General features: G+C 39.1%; 1 protein-coding gene across 10 annotated transcripts in view; it reads left to right on the plus strand.

The window, feature by feature from the left end:
- The first annotated feature begins 2,788 nt into the window (after positions 1-2,788).
- The window catches only part of SNAP91 (synaptosome associated protein 91), a 146,267-nt gene continuing 127,368 nt past the window's right edge, over positions 2,789-21,687 (plus strand). For 7 of the 10 annotated variants that reach the window (XM_019442758.2, XM_053904680.1, XM_019442761.2 and 4 more), the window contains exons 1-2: positions 2,789-2,914; positions 4,223-4,382. In XM_019442758.2, the coding sequence (XP_019298303.2) occupies positions 4,253-4,382 (130 nt within the window). In that variant the 5' untranslated portion in view covers positions 2,789-2,914; positions 4,223-4,252. Of the gene's footprint in view, positions 2,915-3,032; positions 3,055-3,153; positions 3,328-3,706; positions 3,831-4,222; positions 4,383-21,687 lie in introns of those variants that run through there. The other 3 variants (XM_053904679.1, XM_053904677.1, XM_053904678.1) reach the window with 3 other exon arrangements.

The following is a 21,687-nucleotide window of genomic DNA, read 5'->3' on the forward strand; positions in this document are numbered from 1 at the left end:
GACAGAAGGATGTCCATGTGTGGGATACTCTCCCATGCATACCAGCAGAAACATGGGCAGTACACCAGAGACAGACTATGGTTTCTCACACTTCACAGTGTTATCTGTACATAAATATCTGTAATCTCACACTATTATAGGATTGACCATGAATCTACTCCAATTTAATTTTGAAAAGTAAATCACTCACAGACTGTATTATTTTAACCATTACTGAAACATGTTACAAAAACCTCTTAATTAATAGCATTGTATGTGACATGACATTACTAGTGGAATGTTGGAGAACCACTATTCTACTCTGTTTCCTATTTCATGAAAATTGTCTAATTTGCATAATGTTTTTCATAACGTTCTCTTATCCTTTTAATGTCCATGGGATCTATTTTTCCTTTCATTCCTAACATTGGAGATTTGTAGCATCTCTTTCTTTCTTTGATGAGTCTAATTTTTTCCTTGATCAATTTCATTGGTCTTCTCAAAAAAACCAGCTTTTGGTTTCATTAATTTTATCTATTATTTGTCTATGTGCTCTTTCATTGATTTTTATTATTTCCTTCTTTAAGCTCATGCTGAATTTAATTTGTTCTTTTTCTAGTTTTTTAAGATAGAAACTTAAATAGTTGCTTTTAGGTCTTTCTTCATTCTGAACATAAGCATTTTAATGCTATAAATTTCCCTCTAATCACTTCTTTACCTGCATCCTATAAATTTTTGATACGCTGAATTTTCATTATCATTCAGTTCAAAAGTAAATTTTCTTACAGTAAAGTTAGATCCATTGGTTATTTAGAATGTGTTGTTTAATTATCAAATATTTAGGTATTTTCAGATATCTGTTATTAAATTTTAATTAAATTCCACAGTAGTAAGACAAAACAGTTTCTATGATTGTAATTCTTTTAAATTTATGTGACTAGCTTTGTGGCCCAGAAGGTAGTCTATCCCGGTGAATGTTCCACGTGTTCTCGAAAAGAAACTACTGTTGTTGGGTGGAGTTCTTTATAAATATCAACTAGGTCAAATGTTTATATGGTTATTTCAAGTCATCTATACCCTTACTGATTTTCTATCTACCTGTCCTATCATTACCAATCAAGACAAGAGTGTTGAAATCCTCAAATATAATTGTGGATTTGTCTATCTATCCTTTTAAAGGTCTTAGTTTTTTGTTTTACCTTATTTTTAAGCTCTGCTCCTAGGTATATAAATGTGTAGGATTATTACATATGCCTGATGAATTTTTATCATTATTAAATTGCCTCTTTATCTGTACTAATATTTCTTACTCTGAAGCCTACTTTGTATATTAATATCATCACTCCAGTTCCTCTCATCAGATTTATTGAGGTATAATTTATATACAATAAAATTCATCAATTTTAAGTGTATAAATTGATGCACTTAAGAGAAATACAAGAAGTTGTGTAACCATCATCACAATTTATGATATAGAGCATTTCCATCCCTCCAAAAAGTTACCTGCTATCCCTTTGTGGTCACTCTTTCCCCCACTCCTGCCATCTGATAGCTTTCTGTCTCTATAGTTTTTCCTTTTTGGAATGTCATATATATGGTATCACAGCAAATAGCATTTGGGGTTTGGGCTTCTTTGATTTAACATAATGTATTTTCAACCATGTTGTTAGTTTGTTCTTTATTATTGCTTAATAGCATTCCATTGTGTGAACAGACCACATTTTGTTTACCTATTTGCCAGTACAATAGCATTTGGGTTTCTTTCAATGTGGAGCCATTCTATAAAGCTACTACAAAATTTGGGTACATGTTTCTAAAATGAAATGTGTTTTTATTTCTCTTGGACAAACATCTAGGTGTTGTATTGCCAGATCATATGGTAAGACTGGTATCTGAAACTCAAGAATGGTGGTCTTAGGGTATCTTTCTTTACCCATCAGGCTTCTATCTAATGCTAGAATCAGTCCCAACAGTTATGAAATCATGACTTCATAGTGAACACTGTGCCAGGTAACAGGAGTACACAACAGAAACTTGCTATCTATAGGTAGACATTTTAAGGCCTTAAGGCCCAATAGTGGCCACCTGTAGCCAGAAAAAAACATCAAAAGAATTCACAACTTAAGTTCCGATCTTGATTCTACTTTGAGAGTGTAAAAGGTTTTTTAAGATTACAATAAATAACAATCTTCGAAAACGTGAACACGTGATACTATTAACCCAGCCCAAATCCCTGTTTAGAAATTCTTGTATGCAATTCAGATATACTTAAGACCTTCAAACACTATATTTAATTGGCAGATGTTACTTTTTAAGGATACAAAGAGTTTTCCTTACACAACCAATTAATTACTGTGGATATAATCTGGGCCTTGACTTCTGGTTTTGTTCAGTATTCGCACTTGCAGCAGACCTCAGTATCCGTTTAAGACCAAAATGGCTAGAATTACCTGCCCACCCCAGCTCCCAAACGTAACTGAAAAAAGTAGAGGAGCTCCAAGGAGTTAAGGAGGCACAGACAACGGGCACCGTGTGCCTGCAGAATCTGACATTTAAATCGCCCTGCCCTTCTGGGCCAAGGCTGCCTTGGACAGGCGGGCGTGTCAGAGACAGAATGTAGAGGAGAAAGGGCTGGGCTCTGCCAGGCAGCGCGCGACGACGCCCGAACCTTGGCCTTCAGAGCAGCACTCGAGAAGCCCACTGGCAAGGCTGCTCCAACGCCCCCGCCGCCCTCCGCGAATCCCGCAGTAGCCGCGCAGGTGTGCGCGGTGCGCGCGCACGCAGTGCGTGCCGGGTGCGGGTCTAGCAGGCGGAGGGGCTGCTGGGCGCCTCGCGGAGGGTGGTTGGCTGGTGGGTGTCGGCCTCCCAGACATCCCGCCTCCTTCTTCTTGTCTCGCGCCGGCCGGGGATGCTCGCGCGCGGCGCCCCCTTGCCTGTAAGCCGGCCGTCTCGGGGGTGCGGGGGGGGGGGTGGCGTGTGTGAGTAGCTGGGAGGGGGCCGCGAGGAGCTCCGCGGAGAGCTCGCCCGGGTTAGTCCGCCGTCGTCACCTGACTCGTTGGAGCAGCCACAGCTGAGGTGGGGGCGGGGATGGGAACGCGGCGCGGATCGCTAGAGAGACGCGGCAGCGCCGGCGGAGGAGGCGGCGGCGGGCGGGTACAGGCTTCTGGGGCCACGGGCGGCGGGCGCAGGGACCGCGGAGTGGAGGACGGGGGGCCGGGCTAGGGCAGGAGGCATCGCGCCCCGGGGCACCGGGTCCGCGCGCGGCCGCACACACCCACCCGGCGCGGCTTCCCTCGGCGGCCCGGGCTCCGCTCATCCTGCGGCGGGAGGCGCCGCTCCCGGGGCGGGGTGAGTACCCGCGGCCCCTGCTCGGCCCCCTCCTCCGCGCCAGGGCAGCGCGCGGATCCTGAGAGGATAATCCTAGGGCGCGGAGAAGGGCAGCGGCTGGGTGACAGCTCCGTGGCGCGCTCGATTGCGGGCGGGGGGGCTGGGCTGGGCTGTCAGCCCGTCTCTGCTCCACTGCCAGGAAGGGCGAGGCGCCGAGAGACTCCGGCGCCTCCGCAGAGCCCCCGGGCGGCCCCTGCGGCGGGGATTTGGGGGCGAGGGGAGGGGACCCGGGCGTAGGGCCTCGGCGGGCCTTTGGAGGCGGCGGTGAGGAAGGAAAGGGAGGAGAGGGCATAATATGGCGCAATGCTAGGATAATCTCCACCGCGCCCGAAGGAGGACGAGCCCACTGCTGCAGCAGCGCGAGGAGGAGGAGGAGGAGGGAAACGGCCAGGGCTTGGGTATCCGATTCATACCCCGGAGCCTGCGGGCTACTGGGAAGAAACGCTGCGGCGGGCAAGCGAGAGGTGGGCACACGGTGGGCGCGGCGCCCAGGGAATAACCCCGACGCACGCCGGAGCTGGTCGGACACGCGGGGATCAGGTTGCAGGCGAAGTGCTGATTGACTGGGGGGGAGGGGGGCGCCGGAGGGGTGAGGCGGGAGGCACGGGGAGTGGGATGGGGACGGTGTTACGAGGCTGGGACCGGAGGGGGCTCCGTGACAGACCTACTCTGGTTCAAGACCCTTAGATCGCGTCGCAAGAGAGGGGCTTAGCGCTTTGCTAGCTCCTGGAGGTGGTACCAGGGCGGGGACGGAGGAGAAGGGAGCCGCCGTGCGGCTGGAGGAGGCAGGGCCGGGGTGCTCGGAGGGTAGGGTCTGCGGGTTTCAAGCAGGACCATCTCCCCTTCTTTCCCGCAGAAGAGGAGGCGATAGACTTGGCCGGAGAAGATGTCGGGCCAAACGCTCACGGATCGGATCGCCGCCGCTCAATACAGCGTGACAGGCTCCGCTGTTGCGAGAGCGGTCTGCAAAGCCACCACTCATGAAGTGATGGGCCCCAAGAAAAAGCACCTGGACTGTAAGCATCTTTTTATATAAGCGGGACATGCGCATGGCAGAGGCGCCCTGGATGCCGGCGTGCGGCCTGGGCTCGCAGTCTGTAATGCTGCGGCTTTCAGAACTCCCAGCTGAGCTCCAAATCTCCAGAGGTGGAGGTGTTGCCTTGGGGCAACCCTGAAACCTTGTGTTTGAGCCATTTTTTTTCTCCTGTTGACCTCCAAGGTCTTGGTGGAGAAAAAAAAAATACTTGTATGTATTAATACTATAAAATACTGAGAAATTGCACATTCTGGATTGGGCACTTTTCACCTCTTTTTTTTCTTTCTTTCTTTCTCCACACACCACTCCTTTATCCAGGTTATAGGAAATCAGGGGTTGAACAGTCATAACCCTCCCCCACCCCCAAAAAAGAAAAAGATGAAATTATAAAAGGTCACATTTATCACCCTAGTTTTCTAAATACATTTTAAAAGTGTCATCTCTTTCACTGTGGCTGCTGAGGTTTTGTGTGTGTGTGTGTGAGTGTGTGTTGTACATAACCACACCAAACTGAAATAAATTCAAACTATTGAATGAGGAAATTGAACTTCAGAGATCACGGAGATTTCATTTTACACATCCTGGCACACTTCTTTGTCCCATTCTCGGAAGCTGCTGGGCAGAATGACTGCTGTGGTCACAAAATGGATGTGCTTTTTCCAGCATTTGTGATGGTGCACTTTTACATGAAACGTTTCATTCATAATGCTTTCTTTTTATATTTGTTATTTGATGGAAAACAGCTTTAATCTAGTTTAGAATCTGATATAAAATTTTCACATGATTAACGCTGTAAATACTTAGCTATTGAAAGACAAACAGGGACTTAGAAAAAGGCACTCACTGGGTTTAGGTGTTGAGACTCTTTATAGGTAAGGCTCCATCAGCACATGTCCTCTAGCTGATTCAGCTCTAGCTGTTCAGTCTCGTTGACCTGCTTAGGAACTGCTCTGTTATGATGTTTGTTGATAAAGGTCAGTGCTGGCATAAGAGACACAACTATAGCCATACCCATTTCCTATCTAGCTTCCTTTGCCCATTTTCTGAGTTTCTTTTGCTTCAGGCCTTCCCCAGTGTCTGCCTTGTGCAGCGGAGAAAATGGCACCAGTGTTAGAATTGACTTTAGTCCTATTATCTGTATGAGCACAGCTTGATGAAGCATACAGCTGGACATTGTGAGGGTTATCCAGGCTTGTGAAGCTGTTGTGTCACAGAATTGAATAATTTTGCTTCTAGAAGCTTGTCTGAGGGGAAAACACCATTACCTCTTTCCTGGGGGAGTTTCTAACAAAATTTGTTGATTATGGTATCATGTGTTATATGTGCAGTACAGGATGGAAGAGGCCACCAGGGCCAGGGCACCTAACAGGAGTGGAAATTATAAATTCATGACCAGCTCATTTTGCTACAGCATGCTGAATCATTTAGCCATCTTTCCATCAGTTTCCCCAACTCTGGAAAGATGACTCATGTCTTAAAGGTATGTGTCAGTCTAGCAAATATTCATTAATAAAGAAGTTATAGGTTATTGATTTGCTAAATGCTATGAAAATGATAGATCAGTATATTGATACATATCATAAACATTCACAGGTTTGAGCATTTCATCAAAACATTATTCAGATAAAGACCCACTTTTCCATATCTAAATATTTAGTCGCCTTAGTATTTTAGATCTGGAAAAGTCTCTTAAAAATTTTCAAGGTGGGAGGTTTTCCAGTATCTCCAGCATATGTTACTGAGTGGGGTGATTTTGAAGATGTGGAACATAAGGGGGAGATTCTGTATTTAGGAAGCAGATGAAGCAGGAATTGGTATTGAATTAGTGTGAATAATCATAAGAGCTAAACATTTATTGAGCAGTTAGTATATGCCAGGCACTGGGCTTTACATTATTAATTTATTGCTGCTTAACAGGTTCAGGAAAGGTAATTAACTTTCACAGCTTTTAACCACTGCACTTAACTATTGTCTGTGGCTTATTGAGTAATATTTTCTGTTGGGGGCTGTGGGGAGGAACAATATTAGCCTGAATGGTTAATCTCCAAAACACCTATCCTGTTTGTATGGCTTTGTGTGAAATCATGCAGCACAACCCATGCTCTATTGCAAATCTCTATGGTATGCATGAAGACTTTTGAATTTGGTCACTTAAAAAAATGAGCAAAAGGCAAGCACTGAACAGTATTAGTTTTCTTTTTAACATTTTAGTTTTTGAATAAATAATAAAAGAGCTGCACTTAAATACAACCTTAGGGCAAAATTTGGAAAGATAGATATCACATTATTGATATGTCCTATCTTAAGAAAAAATGACATGGAAAATTTGAGTATACAAATACTGTTATATTTATATGCATTTTAAGAGGGCATTTTACTTGGAATTCCTTGTGAAGTTCCTTTAAATAATAGTAGACTACCTTAGCAATTTTTTCACAGGTTTTCGGTAACATAACAGTTATAACAGTGAGTCACATCCATTATTAGGACATGCAAACACAACTAAGTTTCCCTATAGGCATTGAAGCACTCTTAAGTAATGTTTTAGTATTGAAAATACTAAATAGTAGTTGGGAGGAAAAGAGCATAATGTAGAGTGGAAACAAAAAAAAATAATTAGCTTGATTTGTGTATAACTTTTTAGTTTGGAATTTAGCTTGAAAGGTTATAAGATTAAAGTTTATGGTTTTGTGATTTTTTTTTTTTGCAGATATTGGATTAATGGAATAGGCTCTGAATATTATTTAAAGTATTGGTTTAAAATATGATTTTTTTTTCTGTTTGGGATGATAGGCCAAGAAAATTAGGGTTCATTCTAGTGGTTTATAAAATGATGCTTAATGGTATATGATTTAAACATTTAAAGGAATGATTTGTTAACATCTGAGGGCAGAGCAAAGGTGGAGATAAAGAAACTCTAGGCATATAGTCTCAGATTTCCCCCCTTTTCAGTAACAGTAAGTTTCTTAGAGGAAAAATATATTCAGAAAAAGCTTCACCATAATCAGCAGATATTTATTGAATTTAAAGTAAATTAATATTGGGGCTCCTGGGTGGCTCAGTTGGTTAAGTGTCCAACTCTTGATTTTGGCTCAGGTCACGATCTCACGGTTCTGCTCATGAGATCCAGCCCTGCGTCAGGCTCTGTGCTAACAGCATGGAGCTTGCTTGGTATTCTCTCTCTTCCTCTCTCTCCTCCCCCACTTGTGAGAGGGCATGCGTGCACATTCTCTCTCTCACAAAATAAACATTAAAGAATAAATTAATATTTTATAATATATATTTTAAGGTACGTTTGAACTATGTAAAACTTTTATTCCATACTCTGCTATAATAATCTTGCTCCTTGCACATGAAAATTAAATACTTGACCAATGTTAGTTTGACATTAGTTTTTCTGGGTCCCTTTATACATCTTTGTTTCCTTTTCTTTGTAACTTTGTGTACCTATTTGGTAACACATGAAATATCCAGGATTCAGCAAGTATTTAACTTTTGGTTACAACTGTTGTGTATTTCAGTTGCTTTTCCTTTTCTGTTTTGTAGTTGATGGCCTGCCCAAGTCAAATAATAAAGAGATAAGATCCAGTAGGGCACCTAGTATCTGCCCAAGTGCTGTATCACAGTTAAAGAACAACCAAAAAATAGAATCGGCCCAATGTAACACCTGCAGGGAGAAATTTGGAAAGTTTGGCAGCCTAATATTCATTTCTGTTAATAGCTCTTACAAACAACTTCTATATATGTCCTGTGGTTAAAAAACCCTATTTAACATTATCAAAATTTAAACATAGGCATTTATATCAAACCAAACCTCATGAAAAGCCAAATTGGGTATCAATAATGCAATTTTATTCCATTTTAAACATCTTGAGGGTTTTTAATAATGAGCTTATGCTACATAATGAACAAGTGATTTGAGTTCTGAATCTTACGTTTGAGGGATACTGACTGTCATTTTAGAAATGAGTCCTATCCCAAATTAAGAAAAAGATGTTACTTCTTATTACAATATCTATAAAAGTAGTGGGAGATATGGATTATGTTGTGATTCAAGGCAAATATTGGCAAGTTACCACAAGATTCCTACTGTTTTAATTTTATTCATAAAATATCTGCAAATAAATATTGTGAGTATATATAATGAAAATTTAACCTTAAAAGTTTATTTGCTTTACAGAAGCTTGCTTAGTATAAATAAAATACATTTTGATTTACAGAAATGCTATTTGCATGCTAATTCAGTTGATACCATATTTATACTTGTGATAACTGAAAAAAATCTTTCTATAGTGCATAGATCCAAAAAATAAAGACTATTGAATAAAATTAATAGGATCGATGTATAAAAGTTTACTGAACACTAGAGTAACTTTCAACGTGAGAAGTGTACTGTTTTGCTGTAACATATTTTACTTTTATCCCATTTGTTCTCATTTCACTATTTGTTATTGACTAAATACACCCTCTCATTTTTCTGTACCAAGGCACGCTCCATTCCTCCTTGATTTCACCAGAAGACCCAGTCTAGGTGTGGAGATGGAGGAGATAGTATTTTTTAGGCAGTGAGGAAGAGCTGGGGGAAATCACTTCTGAAAAAGCATTCGAGTAAATGATCATTTATACAGTAAATCTGTAAAGACGCCAATCTGTATGGTCCTATGATGTTCCCAGACAACACTCAGCATTCTGGGAGAGGGTGGAGAGATCATGTGAGGTTTGGGGGCTGGCAGGAGCAGGAAAAGCAGAAGAGTGGCAAAGAGTCTCAGGTAATAGTAGGGAGCATGCTTTAGAAATGAGAAATGACTTAAAATTGGGGTGCCCGGGGTGGCTCAGTCAGTTGGGTGTCTGACTTCAGCTCAGGTCATGATCTCACAGTCTGTAAGTTCAAGCCCCGCATCAAGGCTCTGTGCTGACAGCTCAGAGCCTGGAGCCTGCTTCAGATTCTGTGTCTCCCCCTCTCTCTGCCCCTCCCCTGCTCATGCTGTGTCTCTCTCTGTCTCAAAAATAAATAAAAACATTTTAAAAAATTTTAAAAAACAATGTCTTAAAATAGTTAAGCAGGCTTTATATCAACTGTTTTTTCCTGGATCTTTTTACTTCCAAATTTTCAGAGAAATCTTTTTTTTTTTTTTTTATGGTATAATATTCTATTTGGGTCACTTTGGATATTTTTTTCTCCTTTGGTGATCAGTGTAGTTAGCAGATACTTTCTTAGAACCAGTATATAATTGGTAACTCACAATTTTTTAAAAGTTGCAAAACTTGTATATATGGAAAAAAATAAAATCATGTAAGAGTAGGTAAATTTATATATTAATTGCAATATTAGCTTGTAGTATTTTAGATAAAAATCTAGATTTTTGATTCATTGCCATATTAGTTTTAATGTTTAATAAATGGCTGCTGAAGTCTTGTAATTTAATCTGTGCACTCAGTTGTTATGGATCTATCTCTTAGCTTTTCACAAATAAATATCCTTCAAATATCTTACCTCCTCTTTTCAGATTGATTGATGCTGGGATGGGATGTTCTTGGAGCTTATCTAGGTTTCAGTAACTTCGTAAAGAAGGTCAGAAGTGACATATAACCTTCTTCCCTGAGGGCCTAGGATGCTTTCCTTAACAGAGTTGTATTTTAGGTGGCTCAACTCCTGAGCCAGCTGCTATTAAGTGAGCCTTCAAATATAATCATAGTTCAATTAAATAATTTGAAAAGTCCCATTTCTTTCCATTAAAAAATATTTATTCAGGGCGCCTGGGTGGCTCAGTCAGTTGAGCGTCCAGCTTTGGCTCAGGTCATGATCTTGTGGTTTGCGTCCAGCTCTGTGCTGACAGCTCAGAGCCTGGAGCCTGCTTCGGATTCTGTGTCTCCCTCTCTCTCTGCCCCTACCCCGCTTGCTCTCTCTCTCTCTCTCAAAAAGTAAATAAATATTAAAAAAATAAAAAAATATGTTTATTCAATTCCACCTTGTTTGCAAATTCTTTTCTCTTTACAGAGAAACACCATTTGCTTGTGAAGGGAAATGTTGGCTGTCTTTTTTCTTAGGGGTTTATGTAATGTGCTCTGTACTTTGTTTCTCATTAAGGAGAGAATAGTAGAATGGCATACCCAGTGTCAGTTAAATGATGACCTATAAGACAGGATGGAGTCTTCCTAGGAGCAACTCGATGACAGCCCAAACCAGAGAGAGAATTGTACCCAAAACCCCACAGCCTTTTTACACCTGGGTTCCTGCTCTCTCTTCATTTGTTCCAAATGTGTGAGGATCCCTCCTGCCTTCCCATGTGTACATAAACTGTCTCTACTATGCATCTTTAAGAAGGATTTAATGTTTTCTAAAGGATTTTGTGATAAGCCATTCCTGGCTACTCAAGAGAGAAGCTGCATTTTTGTCTACTTTGTGTGGTTTTGCTTTTTGGCCTGATCATTAATTATTCTCCCAGGGTTAGCACTTTTATTTTATTTTTTTTATTTTTAAAAAAAAATTTTTTTTTAACGTTTATTCATTTTTGAGACAGAGAGAGAACGGGGGGAGAGTCAGAGAGAGGGAGACACAGAATCTGAAGCAGGCTCCAGGCTCTGGGCTCGAACTCACGGACCGCAAGATCGTGACCTGAGCCGAAGTCGGACGCTCAACCGACTGAGCCACCCAGGCACCCCAGCACTTTTATTTTAAATGTTAACTCTCCTCCTTTCTGTATCAGTTGTTCTGTCATCTGTATCTTTAACCTCTCCTCCTATCTCTCTCATGAGCATTTTCAAGTATCTCCATTTAAAACAAGCTCACCGACACACAGCCCTCCTTGGATTCTATGACCTCTTCCAGCAGCCAACCTGTTGTCCCTTGCCTTTCTCTCACAGCCAAGCTTCTTGAAACAGAAGCTCACCATTCCAAAGAAAACAAACACAAGTCTACCCCTCTTTGGATATCCTGTGTCTTTGGCTTAACCCAAGTGTCAACTACTAGGATTGTTGTTAGGTTCCAGGCATTGCCCACCGAATTGGCCAAGCCACTAATTTGAGTTTCCCCTCATCTGTCACATCCAGTCAGTGATCAGTTGTTAAAAAAACTCTCTGAAATGTCCTTCTTAACTGTTTCTGCCTTGGTTTCAATCAGTTACAAACCTCATTTGTAAAACAAAGGTGAGTAATGTTACTTACGTGTTATCTTTGGTGAGATACAATGCATGTGAAATACCTGGCCCAGAGCTTGACTCACAAATGTGCACTGAACATCAGTTATGACTACCGCTGTTGCTAGTGCAATTGCTGTTGGTGTTACTGTTGCTCTTACTCGTACCATTACTCCCACTACCACCACCATAACAACAGACATGACCATTAGTGATTTGCCCTTACCACTTCTCCACGATTGTTTTTTGCCCCCTCCTTTCATTTACTTCAGTTTGTGCTTTAATTCCAACTTTCTCTTTCTATAGTTTGAAAGCTTAAAATACATATTATTTCTGTTTCTTTTCATGATCACCTTTAAAAATGTAGTTATGTCTACTTAAAGTCTAAAGTAGAACAGTATCTTTTTATTTCCTCCTAAAGAAGAGAAATTTAGAAACTTCAGTCACCCACTTCTCACTTACATGCTATGTTGGGTAGTGTTTTAATTCTACCATAGTTTTAACTCCCAAAGTTAGATGTTATTATTTGATACAGGCAGTGTTTATGCAGGTAAACCCTCCTTGACTTTACCATTCCTTCATTATGTCTAAGATTTTCCAGAACTATATCCTTTTAAAGCTCCTTAAGTGAGGCTCTTTAGTAGTAAACTCTATTTTTGTCTAAAGATAAATTTGTCCATATTTTTGAATGATAGTTCATATATCTTATATATGTATATATTTTTTTTCTATATAGTTTATATATAGTTGTTTTTTCTTGGAACATAATTTCACTCTTTTGGCTACTGTTGTTCCTTGTAAGAAGTCATCTATGAGTCTACATGTCTTTAGGTAATCTCTTAGTACTTGTGGCAGCTTCTAAAATCTTGTTTGTCTTGTCCTGCTGTAGTGCATATGTGTATACATGTAACTTTTTTTTTTAATTTTAATTTCAGTATAGTTAATATAACAGTGTTGTTTTAGTTTCACAGGTACCATATAGTGATTCAACACTTGTATACATTACTTAGTGCTCATCACTCTTAGTCCTCCTCATCTGTTTCACTCATCCGCTTCCCACCTTTCCTCTGATAACCATCAGTTTGCTCTCTATGTTTTGGTTTCTCTCTTTTTTGTTGTTGTTCTTTGTTTTGTTTCTTAAGTTCCACATATGAGTGAAATAATATGGCGTTTGACTTTCTCAAGCTGACTTATTTCATTTAGCATTATACTCTCTAGATCCATCTGTGGTGTTGCAAATGGCAAGATTTCATTATTTTTATGGCTGAGTAATATTTCATTGTGTGTGCGTATGTGTACGTGTATATACCACATCTTCTTAATCCCATTCATCTATTGATGGAAACTTGGACTATGTCCATAAATTGTCTATTGTAAATAATTCTGCAGTAAACATAGGGATGTATATATCTTTTTTAATTAGCGTTTTCATATTCTTTGAGTAATTACCCAGCAGTGGAATTACTGGATGATATGATAGTTTTATTTTTTATTTTCCGGGAATCTCCATACTGTATAATGGCTGTACCAGTTTGTATTCCCACCAACATTGCAAGAGGGTTCCTTTTTCTCCACATCCTCACCAACACACTGTTTCTTGTGTTTTTGGCTTAGCTATTCTGGCAGGCATGAAGTGATATTCACTATAGTTTTGATTTGTATTTCCCTGATGAGAAGTGATATTGAGCATCTTTCATGTGTTTGTTGGCCATCTATGTGTCTTCTTTGGAGACATGTCTGTTCATGTCTTCTGTCCATTTTTTACTTAGATTATTTGACTTTTTTTTGGTTCTGAGTTATATATATTCTTTGTAGATTTTGGTTACTAACCCTTATTCAGATATGTCATTTGCAAATATCTTCTCCTATTCAGTAGGCTGTCTTTTAGTTTTATTGTTTCCTTCACTATGCAGAAGCTTTTTATTTTGATGTAGTCCCAATAGTTTATTTTTGCTTTTGTTTCCCTTGCCTCAGGGGACACATCAGAAAAATATTGCTGTAACTGATGTTGGAGAAATTACCGCATGTGCTCTTTTCTAGGATTTTTATGACTTCACATCTCACATTTAGGTCCTTAATCCATTTTGAATTTATTTTTGTGTATAGTGTAACAAAGTGTCCCAGTTTCGTTCTTTGGCATGTAGCTGTCCAGTTTTCCCAGCACCTTTTGTTGAAGGGACTGTTTCCCATTGCATATTCTTGCCTCCTTTGTTGGAAATTAATCGACCATATAGTAGTGGGTTTACTTCTGGGCTCTCTATTCTGTTCCATTGATCTATGTGTCTGTTTTTGTGCTTGTACCATACCGTTTTGATTACTATAGCTTTGTAGTATATCTTGATATCTGGGATTGTGATCCCTACAGTTTTGTTCTTGTTTTTCAAGACTGCTTTAGCTATTTGGATTTTCTTTTCTTTTCTTTTGTGGTTCTGTACAGATTTTAGGATTGTTTGTTCTAGTTCAGTGAAAAATTCTGTTGGTATTTTGGTAGGGATTTCATTAAATCTGTAGATTGCTTTCACTAGTATAGAAATTTTAACAATATTCTTCAAAGCCATGAGCATAGAATGTCTTTCCATTTCTTTGTATCATCCTGAATTTCTTTCATCAGTACTTTATAGTTTTCAGAGTCCAGGTCTTTCACTTCCTTGGTTAAGTTTATTCCTAGGCATTTTATTTATGTATTTATTTTGGTGCAATTGTAAATGGGATTGTTTTCTTAATTTCGCTTTCTACTACTTTATTATTACTACGTAGAAATACAACAGATTCCTGTATTTTGATTTTGTATCCTGTGAACTTACTGAATTCATTTACCTCCTCTAGTAGTTTTTTGGTGACATCTTTGGGTTTTCTAGATCATGTCATCTGAAAATAGTGAAAGTTTTACTTCTTACTTGCCAATTTTGAATGCTTTTATTTCTTGTTCTTGTCTGCTGTGGCTAGTAGGACTTCCAGAACTATGTTGAATAAAAGTGGTGAGAATGGACATGATTTTGTTCCTGATCTTAGGGGAAGAGCTCTCCATTTTTCACCATTGAGTATGATATTAGCTATGGATTTTTCATATATGGTCTTTATTATGTTGAGGTATGTTCTCTCTAAACTGACTTTGTTGAGGATTTTTATCATGAATGGATGTTGTACTTTGCCAAATGCTTTTTCTACATCTATTGAAATAATCATATGATTTTTGTCCTTTCTCTTATTGATGTGATATATTGCATTGATTTACAAATAATGAACCACTTTTGCATCCCTGGAATAAATCCCACTTGATTGTAGTGAATGATTTGTTAATGTATTGTTGGTTTGGTAATATTTTGAGGATTTTTGCATCTATGATCATCAGAGATACTGGCCTATAGTTCTCTTTTTTTGTGGTGTCTTTATCTGGTTTGGTATCAGGGCAGTGCTGGCCTCATAGAATGAATTTGGAAGCGTTCCTTCCTCTTAGATGTGGCTTTCTTTTATTTATCCTCTTAACACTAAATCTTTTCATTATATTCTTCTATGTCATTATATCCTTATATAACATTTATAGTTTCAAATGCTTTTTTTACTGTTTAGCATGCTTTGTTTTTCAGGTATCTTCCAGTTTATTAATTCTCTCTATGTTTTGTCTGCTTTTACTCATCCTTTCGTTTCGAATTTTATTCATTAATATTTTTCATTTTTGAAGCTTTTCAAATTTGCTCTTTTTTGGATGACATAGATTTCTTACTCATATTTTTGAGTTCCTCTTTTGTTTATTCACCATTTGGAACACAGCTCACTTTATATTTGTATCTCATAGATCCATTACATGAAGTTCTGTGTCTGCTACTGTTTTTGACTGACTGACTATTGTGAAATGTTTCCTCACGTGTTTTATAATTTTGGACTTCATATGTGGGAATCCTGAAAATTTAGGATAACCTAGAGAGGATTTGTGTTTGCTTCTGTCAAATCCCACAAGTGCTACTGTCCTGAGGGCACCTTGAGGTGGTTTCTGCTATTGGAGTTTCCCATCCAGTGCAGGTCTAGGTGTGTAATTCGAAGTCTAAAAAGCTCAGAATACCAGAGTTCTTTTTTATAAAACATTTTATAGCAGAACTTGACCTTATCCAGTCTTTATGTTTCCTACCATCAAAGTTTGTATGTTGAACTACAGAAATATTGTTGTATTATAGTCTGCTGTCCAGATTAGACTGGGGTGTTACTTAATATATGGCGTATGTACCATTTTACTTTTGTAAAATCTGAACAATCCTAAATTCTGAAACACATATGGCTCTGAGGGTCTTGGATAGAGGAGTGTGAATCTGTAGTCTAAATATGAGTCACCAACTTGGACAAGGGAAAAGCTATGGTTATAAAAGCCCTAGATATTTCTTCTTTTTCCTTCATTTACCCAGAACCTAGACTGAGTAGGACGAGCTTTTGTCTTCCTTTGCTGGAAGTTGTTCTTTTTTGTTTTTGTTTTTTCTTCTTATTTTACAAAGGGAGTAACCCTTTGAGGATCCCAGCTTTCTGTGGAGGTCTTTATTCCAACTAGCCACCTTGCTTAGTCTCAAGACCTTGTTTCCTGTTCCCCATAGGGCTGTTAAAATCTAGGGGCGCCTGGGTGGCGCAGTCGGTTAAGCGTCCGACTTCAGCCAGGTCACGATCTCGCGGTCCGTGAGTTCGAGCCCCGCGTCAGGCTCTGGGCTGATGGCTCGGAGCCTGGAGCCTGTTTCCGATTCTGTGTCTCCCTCTCTCTCTGCCCCTCCCCCGTTCATGCTCTGTCTCTCTCTGTCCCAAAAATAAAATAAAAAAAAAAAACGTTGAAAAAAAAAAAAAAAAATCTAAGCCTCCTGGCCTCTCAGATTAACACATGGCCTCAAGGAGCCTGCTCTTCAGTATCACTTTGCCATGTGTTTTTCTGCATCTTCTTTCTGTTTTGGCCTTGGAAATTGCTCTTATTTTCTTGTGAGGTCACCCAAATGAGTGGAAGGATGACAGTAATATTTACCCAAATTATCAGGTGTGCTTTTTTTTTGTATGCTAGAGATGCACGCAGCCTGTTTTCCTATCCTCTGTTCTTTCCTTCCACTCCCCATACACACCACAGTTCGTTCCTGAGAAACTTTGAAATTCATTAGGTTCATCTATTCTCTGTATTACTTTTTGTCCTTTATGCAGTTTCTGTGTTTTAACGTATTTTTAAAATTTCACTTCCAAAACCTAGTTTAGTCATTCTTTCTCAGGACTTCGATGGCCCCCCATGCATGCATCCCTGCCATATCACTCACGGGGCTGCAGAGGGATCCTGTTTAGTAGAATTTCTTGTTCCCTCTAGTCTGCAGTTTCATTGAGGCTGCCTTATCTCTAACACCAAACATAGCATGGGAGCGGGTTTTGGTAAACCTTTAGTGAATGATTTTTTATTTCAGATTTCACATCTCCCAAATTTCAGAACTTTTTTGTTCTTATAAACTTTCTCTTTAAAGATTTTACTTTTACTTGCTAACCTTTCAGAAGAGCAAGGAGTTTAACTTGATTCATTTTCTCTCAAGGTTTTGAAAACCAAAGTGTAATATTGGAGGAAATAAAACAACTAAAAGAAACATTAAATTGCTTAATGTACATAGCTGTACATTTCCTGATGGTCTTTTAACACTTGCATTCCTGTGACATGATAAAAATGTTATTTGGGAGAAAATTATATCCTTGACGTGAAAGGATTTTTTTGGTTGTAAGTTAAAGCATATGTGTACTTCTCTTGATGGATGTCATCAATAATTAGGTAGTATATGATTATTAATATTAGAGAAAATTCTTCACTAGCATTTATTGTGTGTATATGTAGGTACCCATTTGCTTTAGTTTGTTTTGAGTTGGATGCAGGTAGGTAGCATTGTTTTCCAGTATCCACCTTATAATTCACGAGTGTATACATTATGAGTAGTAGGGATAGTTATAGAAGAAAAACATTATTTCAAAGTAGCTGTATACTTTTAATTTTCATTGAAATGATATTCACCATTCACGATTCACTAACATGATAATATCACCATTGAGGGTTTTAGAAAAGCTATGAAGAAAGGGGACAAGCTTAAGCTAAAATTTTGGGTTGTGTTTCCTTTGTAAAGAGAGCAATAAATGTTAGCATATTTAATTTGGCTTTAATTTCACTTGTTTGTAGAAATTAGAAATTACTTTCAGTATTGAGGCTTTTAGTAACTTATTTAGCACGATGCCATTATTTATTCATTTAACAAATATTGGGTATTTACTAAATGTCAGGAATCATTCCAAGAGGCAAGGATACCATGGTGAACAAGATACATATAGCTCTTGGCAGCTTATTAGGGGAGAAAATGAAAGAAATAATTATGAGTGGCTCAAAAAGAATTAAGTGCTAACAGGGGAAGTAAAGACCCCAGTGGAGGTACATTGCCGAAGTGATGTTTAAGCTCAGACCGGAAGAATGAGTGGACTACGTAGGTGAGGGACAGACAGGAGCTGCTGCACCCTTCTCTAAGAAGAGGTTCAGAGAGAGCAGGGCACACTGTAGGAATTTAAATAAGTTAAGGGTTACTGTAAAACTAAATTTAAGAAGGCTAAGAATGTTAAGAAGCAAGAGCTGAGTTGTGGATGGTGACCAGATGTGGAGGGCCTTCTAAAGCTGGAGACAACCTTCATTTTCACAGATAAGGAAGCTAAGTGCCAAGGAGGAAAAACCATACATTCTGTGTGGGTTAATCCTGAATAATTCCTATCTGTCTGCCTTGAGCAGGTGCCCTAATGGGTTATTGGTTTGTTCACCTAGTTCTGATTGCTCTGTTGATGCTAGGAAATAATATCTGTGTGAGTCACGTGGGAAATGAAAAAATATTTAAACATATATACATACACACCCACATACACTTTAGTAGTCTGAATTCAAATTCACCATAAATGCAAACCAAACCCAGGGCACTTCTGGCACAGTGGACAGTCACGAAGCAGTCCCTAATGGCATTCTAGGACGCGCCTTGCCAGTCTGACCTCTTTTTATCTTTTTCCTCTTTTTGTCTGTTGCTTGGTTGTTGGGTCATAGTGCTAACACCAGAGAATGCTACCTCTGCCATTGGTGACAGTGAAGACTAAAAAGATTACAGATGTGTGTAACTTAGTTGAAAGTCTTAAAAACTGTGTATTAAACAAACTTTAAAGGCCTTTTAGTTCGACCTTATTTTTTGATGACAGAATTTATAACATTCCTTAACTATTACCAGTGAAATAATAGAATTTTATAATCAGGCCTAACTGTTAACAGTCCAAAACAAACCAAAAAAAAATCAAAAGTAACCCCCCCCCCCCAAATCACCATATATATTATGTATATCTAAGTACGTTTATGCCATGTTTTGCTGGGTTTGTTAGTCTGTTACTGTCAAAGAAAAAACCTAAGTTATTAATATTGAGGTTAAGTAAATATCCAAGTGAAGAATTTTATTGTTCTCCTGTTCTTTCCGAAGCTAGTTGTTTCCACATTATCATCTTCTGTAATTCTTTTCCTTAAGAGAAGTATTAAAAATACCAGGAAATATTGTATTATTTTTCCTTAAAAGCTGGAATGTAATTTTAGAAAACTTTCTATAATCTCAATGCCAACTTGATTAGCTTCAAACTGTATGCTTTACAGACCCTCCACCATCTGCCTAAACCATTCAGTTCGGCCATGGCTTCACAAAGTTTTTTAATTTTTGTCTCCCTAATTCAGGAGGGTTGCAACGTGTTCATGTTTTTCTGGGCTCTTCATTAAGCATTTTACATTTAACATTCTGGTTTTTGCCTGCCACTAATTAGCATGAGTGCACCCTTGGAAGGTTCCATGGAAAGCTGATTTGAGGGTGTGCTAACAACAGGCTGAACTCACTGTTAACACCTGCATCTCCTCTTTGCTTTGTTGTTTTGTACTTCCTTTTTTCCCCACAAGGGAGCCCATCATGGTTCAAAAAGAGTCACTTAATTTTTAGTTATACTTTATTGCATTTTATGAAAAACTGTGTGCTGCAGTAACATTAGTCTGTCAAGGGTCTATTTTCTCTCTTGCTCTCTCATTCTGTCTCTATATGTGTGCGTGTGTGCATATATATATATATACGTATATATATACATATATATATGTATATATATACGTATATATATATATATATATATATATACATATATATATCAGTGGAACCTAGTGACTTTGGCCCTTCTTTGGATTGTTGTACTAATCAATTCATGCAGTAATGCTGTGAACTTAGAAGTGTTTCTTCAGTTGAATTCAGCATTACTTTTTCAGGTGGAAAAATAAGAGTATAAATTGGGCACTCAATTGGTGGGAATGTAAATTGGTGCGAATATTTGGGAGAGAAAATTGGCAATATTAGTCAAAACTCTTAAAGATCCTTTGACACAGCAATTTGACTGCTATAAATTTATCTCTGAAAAATAGTTGGCATAATAAAGAAAAGTATGCATTCAAAGATATTTGTTGTAGCAATGTATATAGGAATACAAAATTGAATACACCTAAATACTTGATTAAAAAATGATGGGTGTCCAAACAATAAGATCTGGGCAGCTTTGAAAAATGAGGTTGTTAAAGTATATCTGACATGTGAAGACAATTTATTAGATATGGTCTAATTTTCATTTTTTAAGATATAGATAGATAAGTTCATTATACATATTTTGGTAGAATATTTACCAAAATGCTATCTGTGTGTTGAAGGATTTTTACTTCCTACTTTATACCCATATTAGTCATGACTAGTTTGATTATGAGTTACAGGAATATAGATGAAACTAATTTGGGCAAAGACAGGATCATTTTGGCCCTTGTAATCAAGCCGAGGGAAAGGCACGGTGAACTGGACCTCCCTGGTGCTTGTTTAGGATTCTTCCTCCACCTCCTGTTTCTCTCACCTCCATTTCACACAATAGTGACAGAACACGTGCTTCAGTCTCACAAATTAACTTTCTCAGTGAGTCTGGAAACACAGTGGACTAAAGCTCCCAGGTTCACATCACCACAGCCTCACCAAGAGAAAGGAATTCTCTTCCTAGAGTTTTACAAATTCATAGGGAAGAATTCTGACTTGCTTTGCTCAGGTCATGGTTTGTCTCTGTGAGTACGCATGATACTATGGCTGTCGGTCTTAACCAGAACTACCTTGTTGGGAATCCCAAGAACTAGTGGCTTGATCTGAGTTTTATTTCTTGCTCACATCACAGTCTGCTGTGGATGGCACCTTCCTTCTAGGGATTCTATCACTTAGGATTTCACCACTGAATTCTATGCATATATAACAGAGGAAGGAAGATAGTCGAGTTGGGGGCAGTATTGCAGGGGAAGATTTAGGTCCAGGTCTAGACATCATTTGGCCTATATTCCATTGGCAAGAACACAGTGGCCTCACTAGGAGAAGGTGGGAAATGAAGACTAGTTGTGAATCCAGGAGGAGAAGGAAATGGGATGTGAACACATAGTATTGACTCTATAATGTCCATGGAAAAAGAAATTGGATTATAGCTTGTCACCTATATCTTAAAACACTTATTGTATGCCACCTGGATCTCCAGGGATTTCACTGCTATAGTAGTGTGGTCATTAATATCTAATAATAAGCTAGCTACTATCATTTTCTTTTTCAGTGAGATCAGATGATTCTGGAAATGGATGACTAGTGGCCAGCCAGTAGACTCGTTGCATATTTCTCCATCCTTGGCAGACATTGCAGATTGATCCTGGCACAGGTTTCTTCAGAGCTTTGATTTGGCCTCCTGGTGCATCCATAGACAATACTTTGGATTTCTGCTATCAATCATAGTTGACACTCAGGATGAAACACATTTGCCATCACTCGGCTAGGCAGTTTATCCATGCAAGATAGTAAGGCAAAGCATTTGCTGGATTTACCTAGAACCCAAGATTGGCATTCAACTTGGATGGTGCCAAACCTAGAATTCGTCTGGCAGTGACCTTGTCTTTAACATCTAGTAATTCAGGGCACCTGGGTGGCTCAGTCAGTTAATTCAGGGCACCTAGGTGACTCTTGATTTCAGCTGAGGTCATGATCTCACAGTTCATGAGTTCAAGCCCTGAGGCAGGCTCCACACTGACAGTGCAGATACTGCTTGGGATTCTCT

This window comes from Panthera pardus, unplaced genomic scaffold (genome assembly GCF_024362965.1).
Source record: "Panthera pardus isolate Hobbes unplaced genomic scaffold, ASM2436296v1 HiC_scaffold_17, whole genome shotgun sequence".
Taxonomy (NCBI): domain Eukaryota; kingdom Metazoa; phylum Chordata; class Mammalia; order Carnivora; family Felidae; genus Panthera; species Panthera pardus.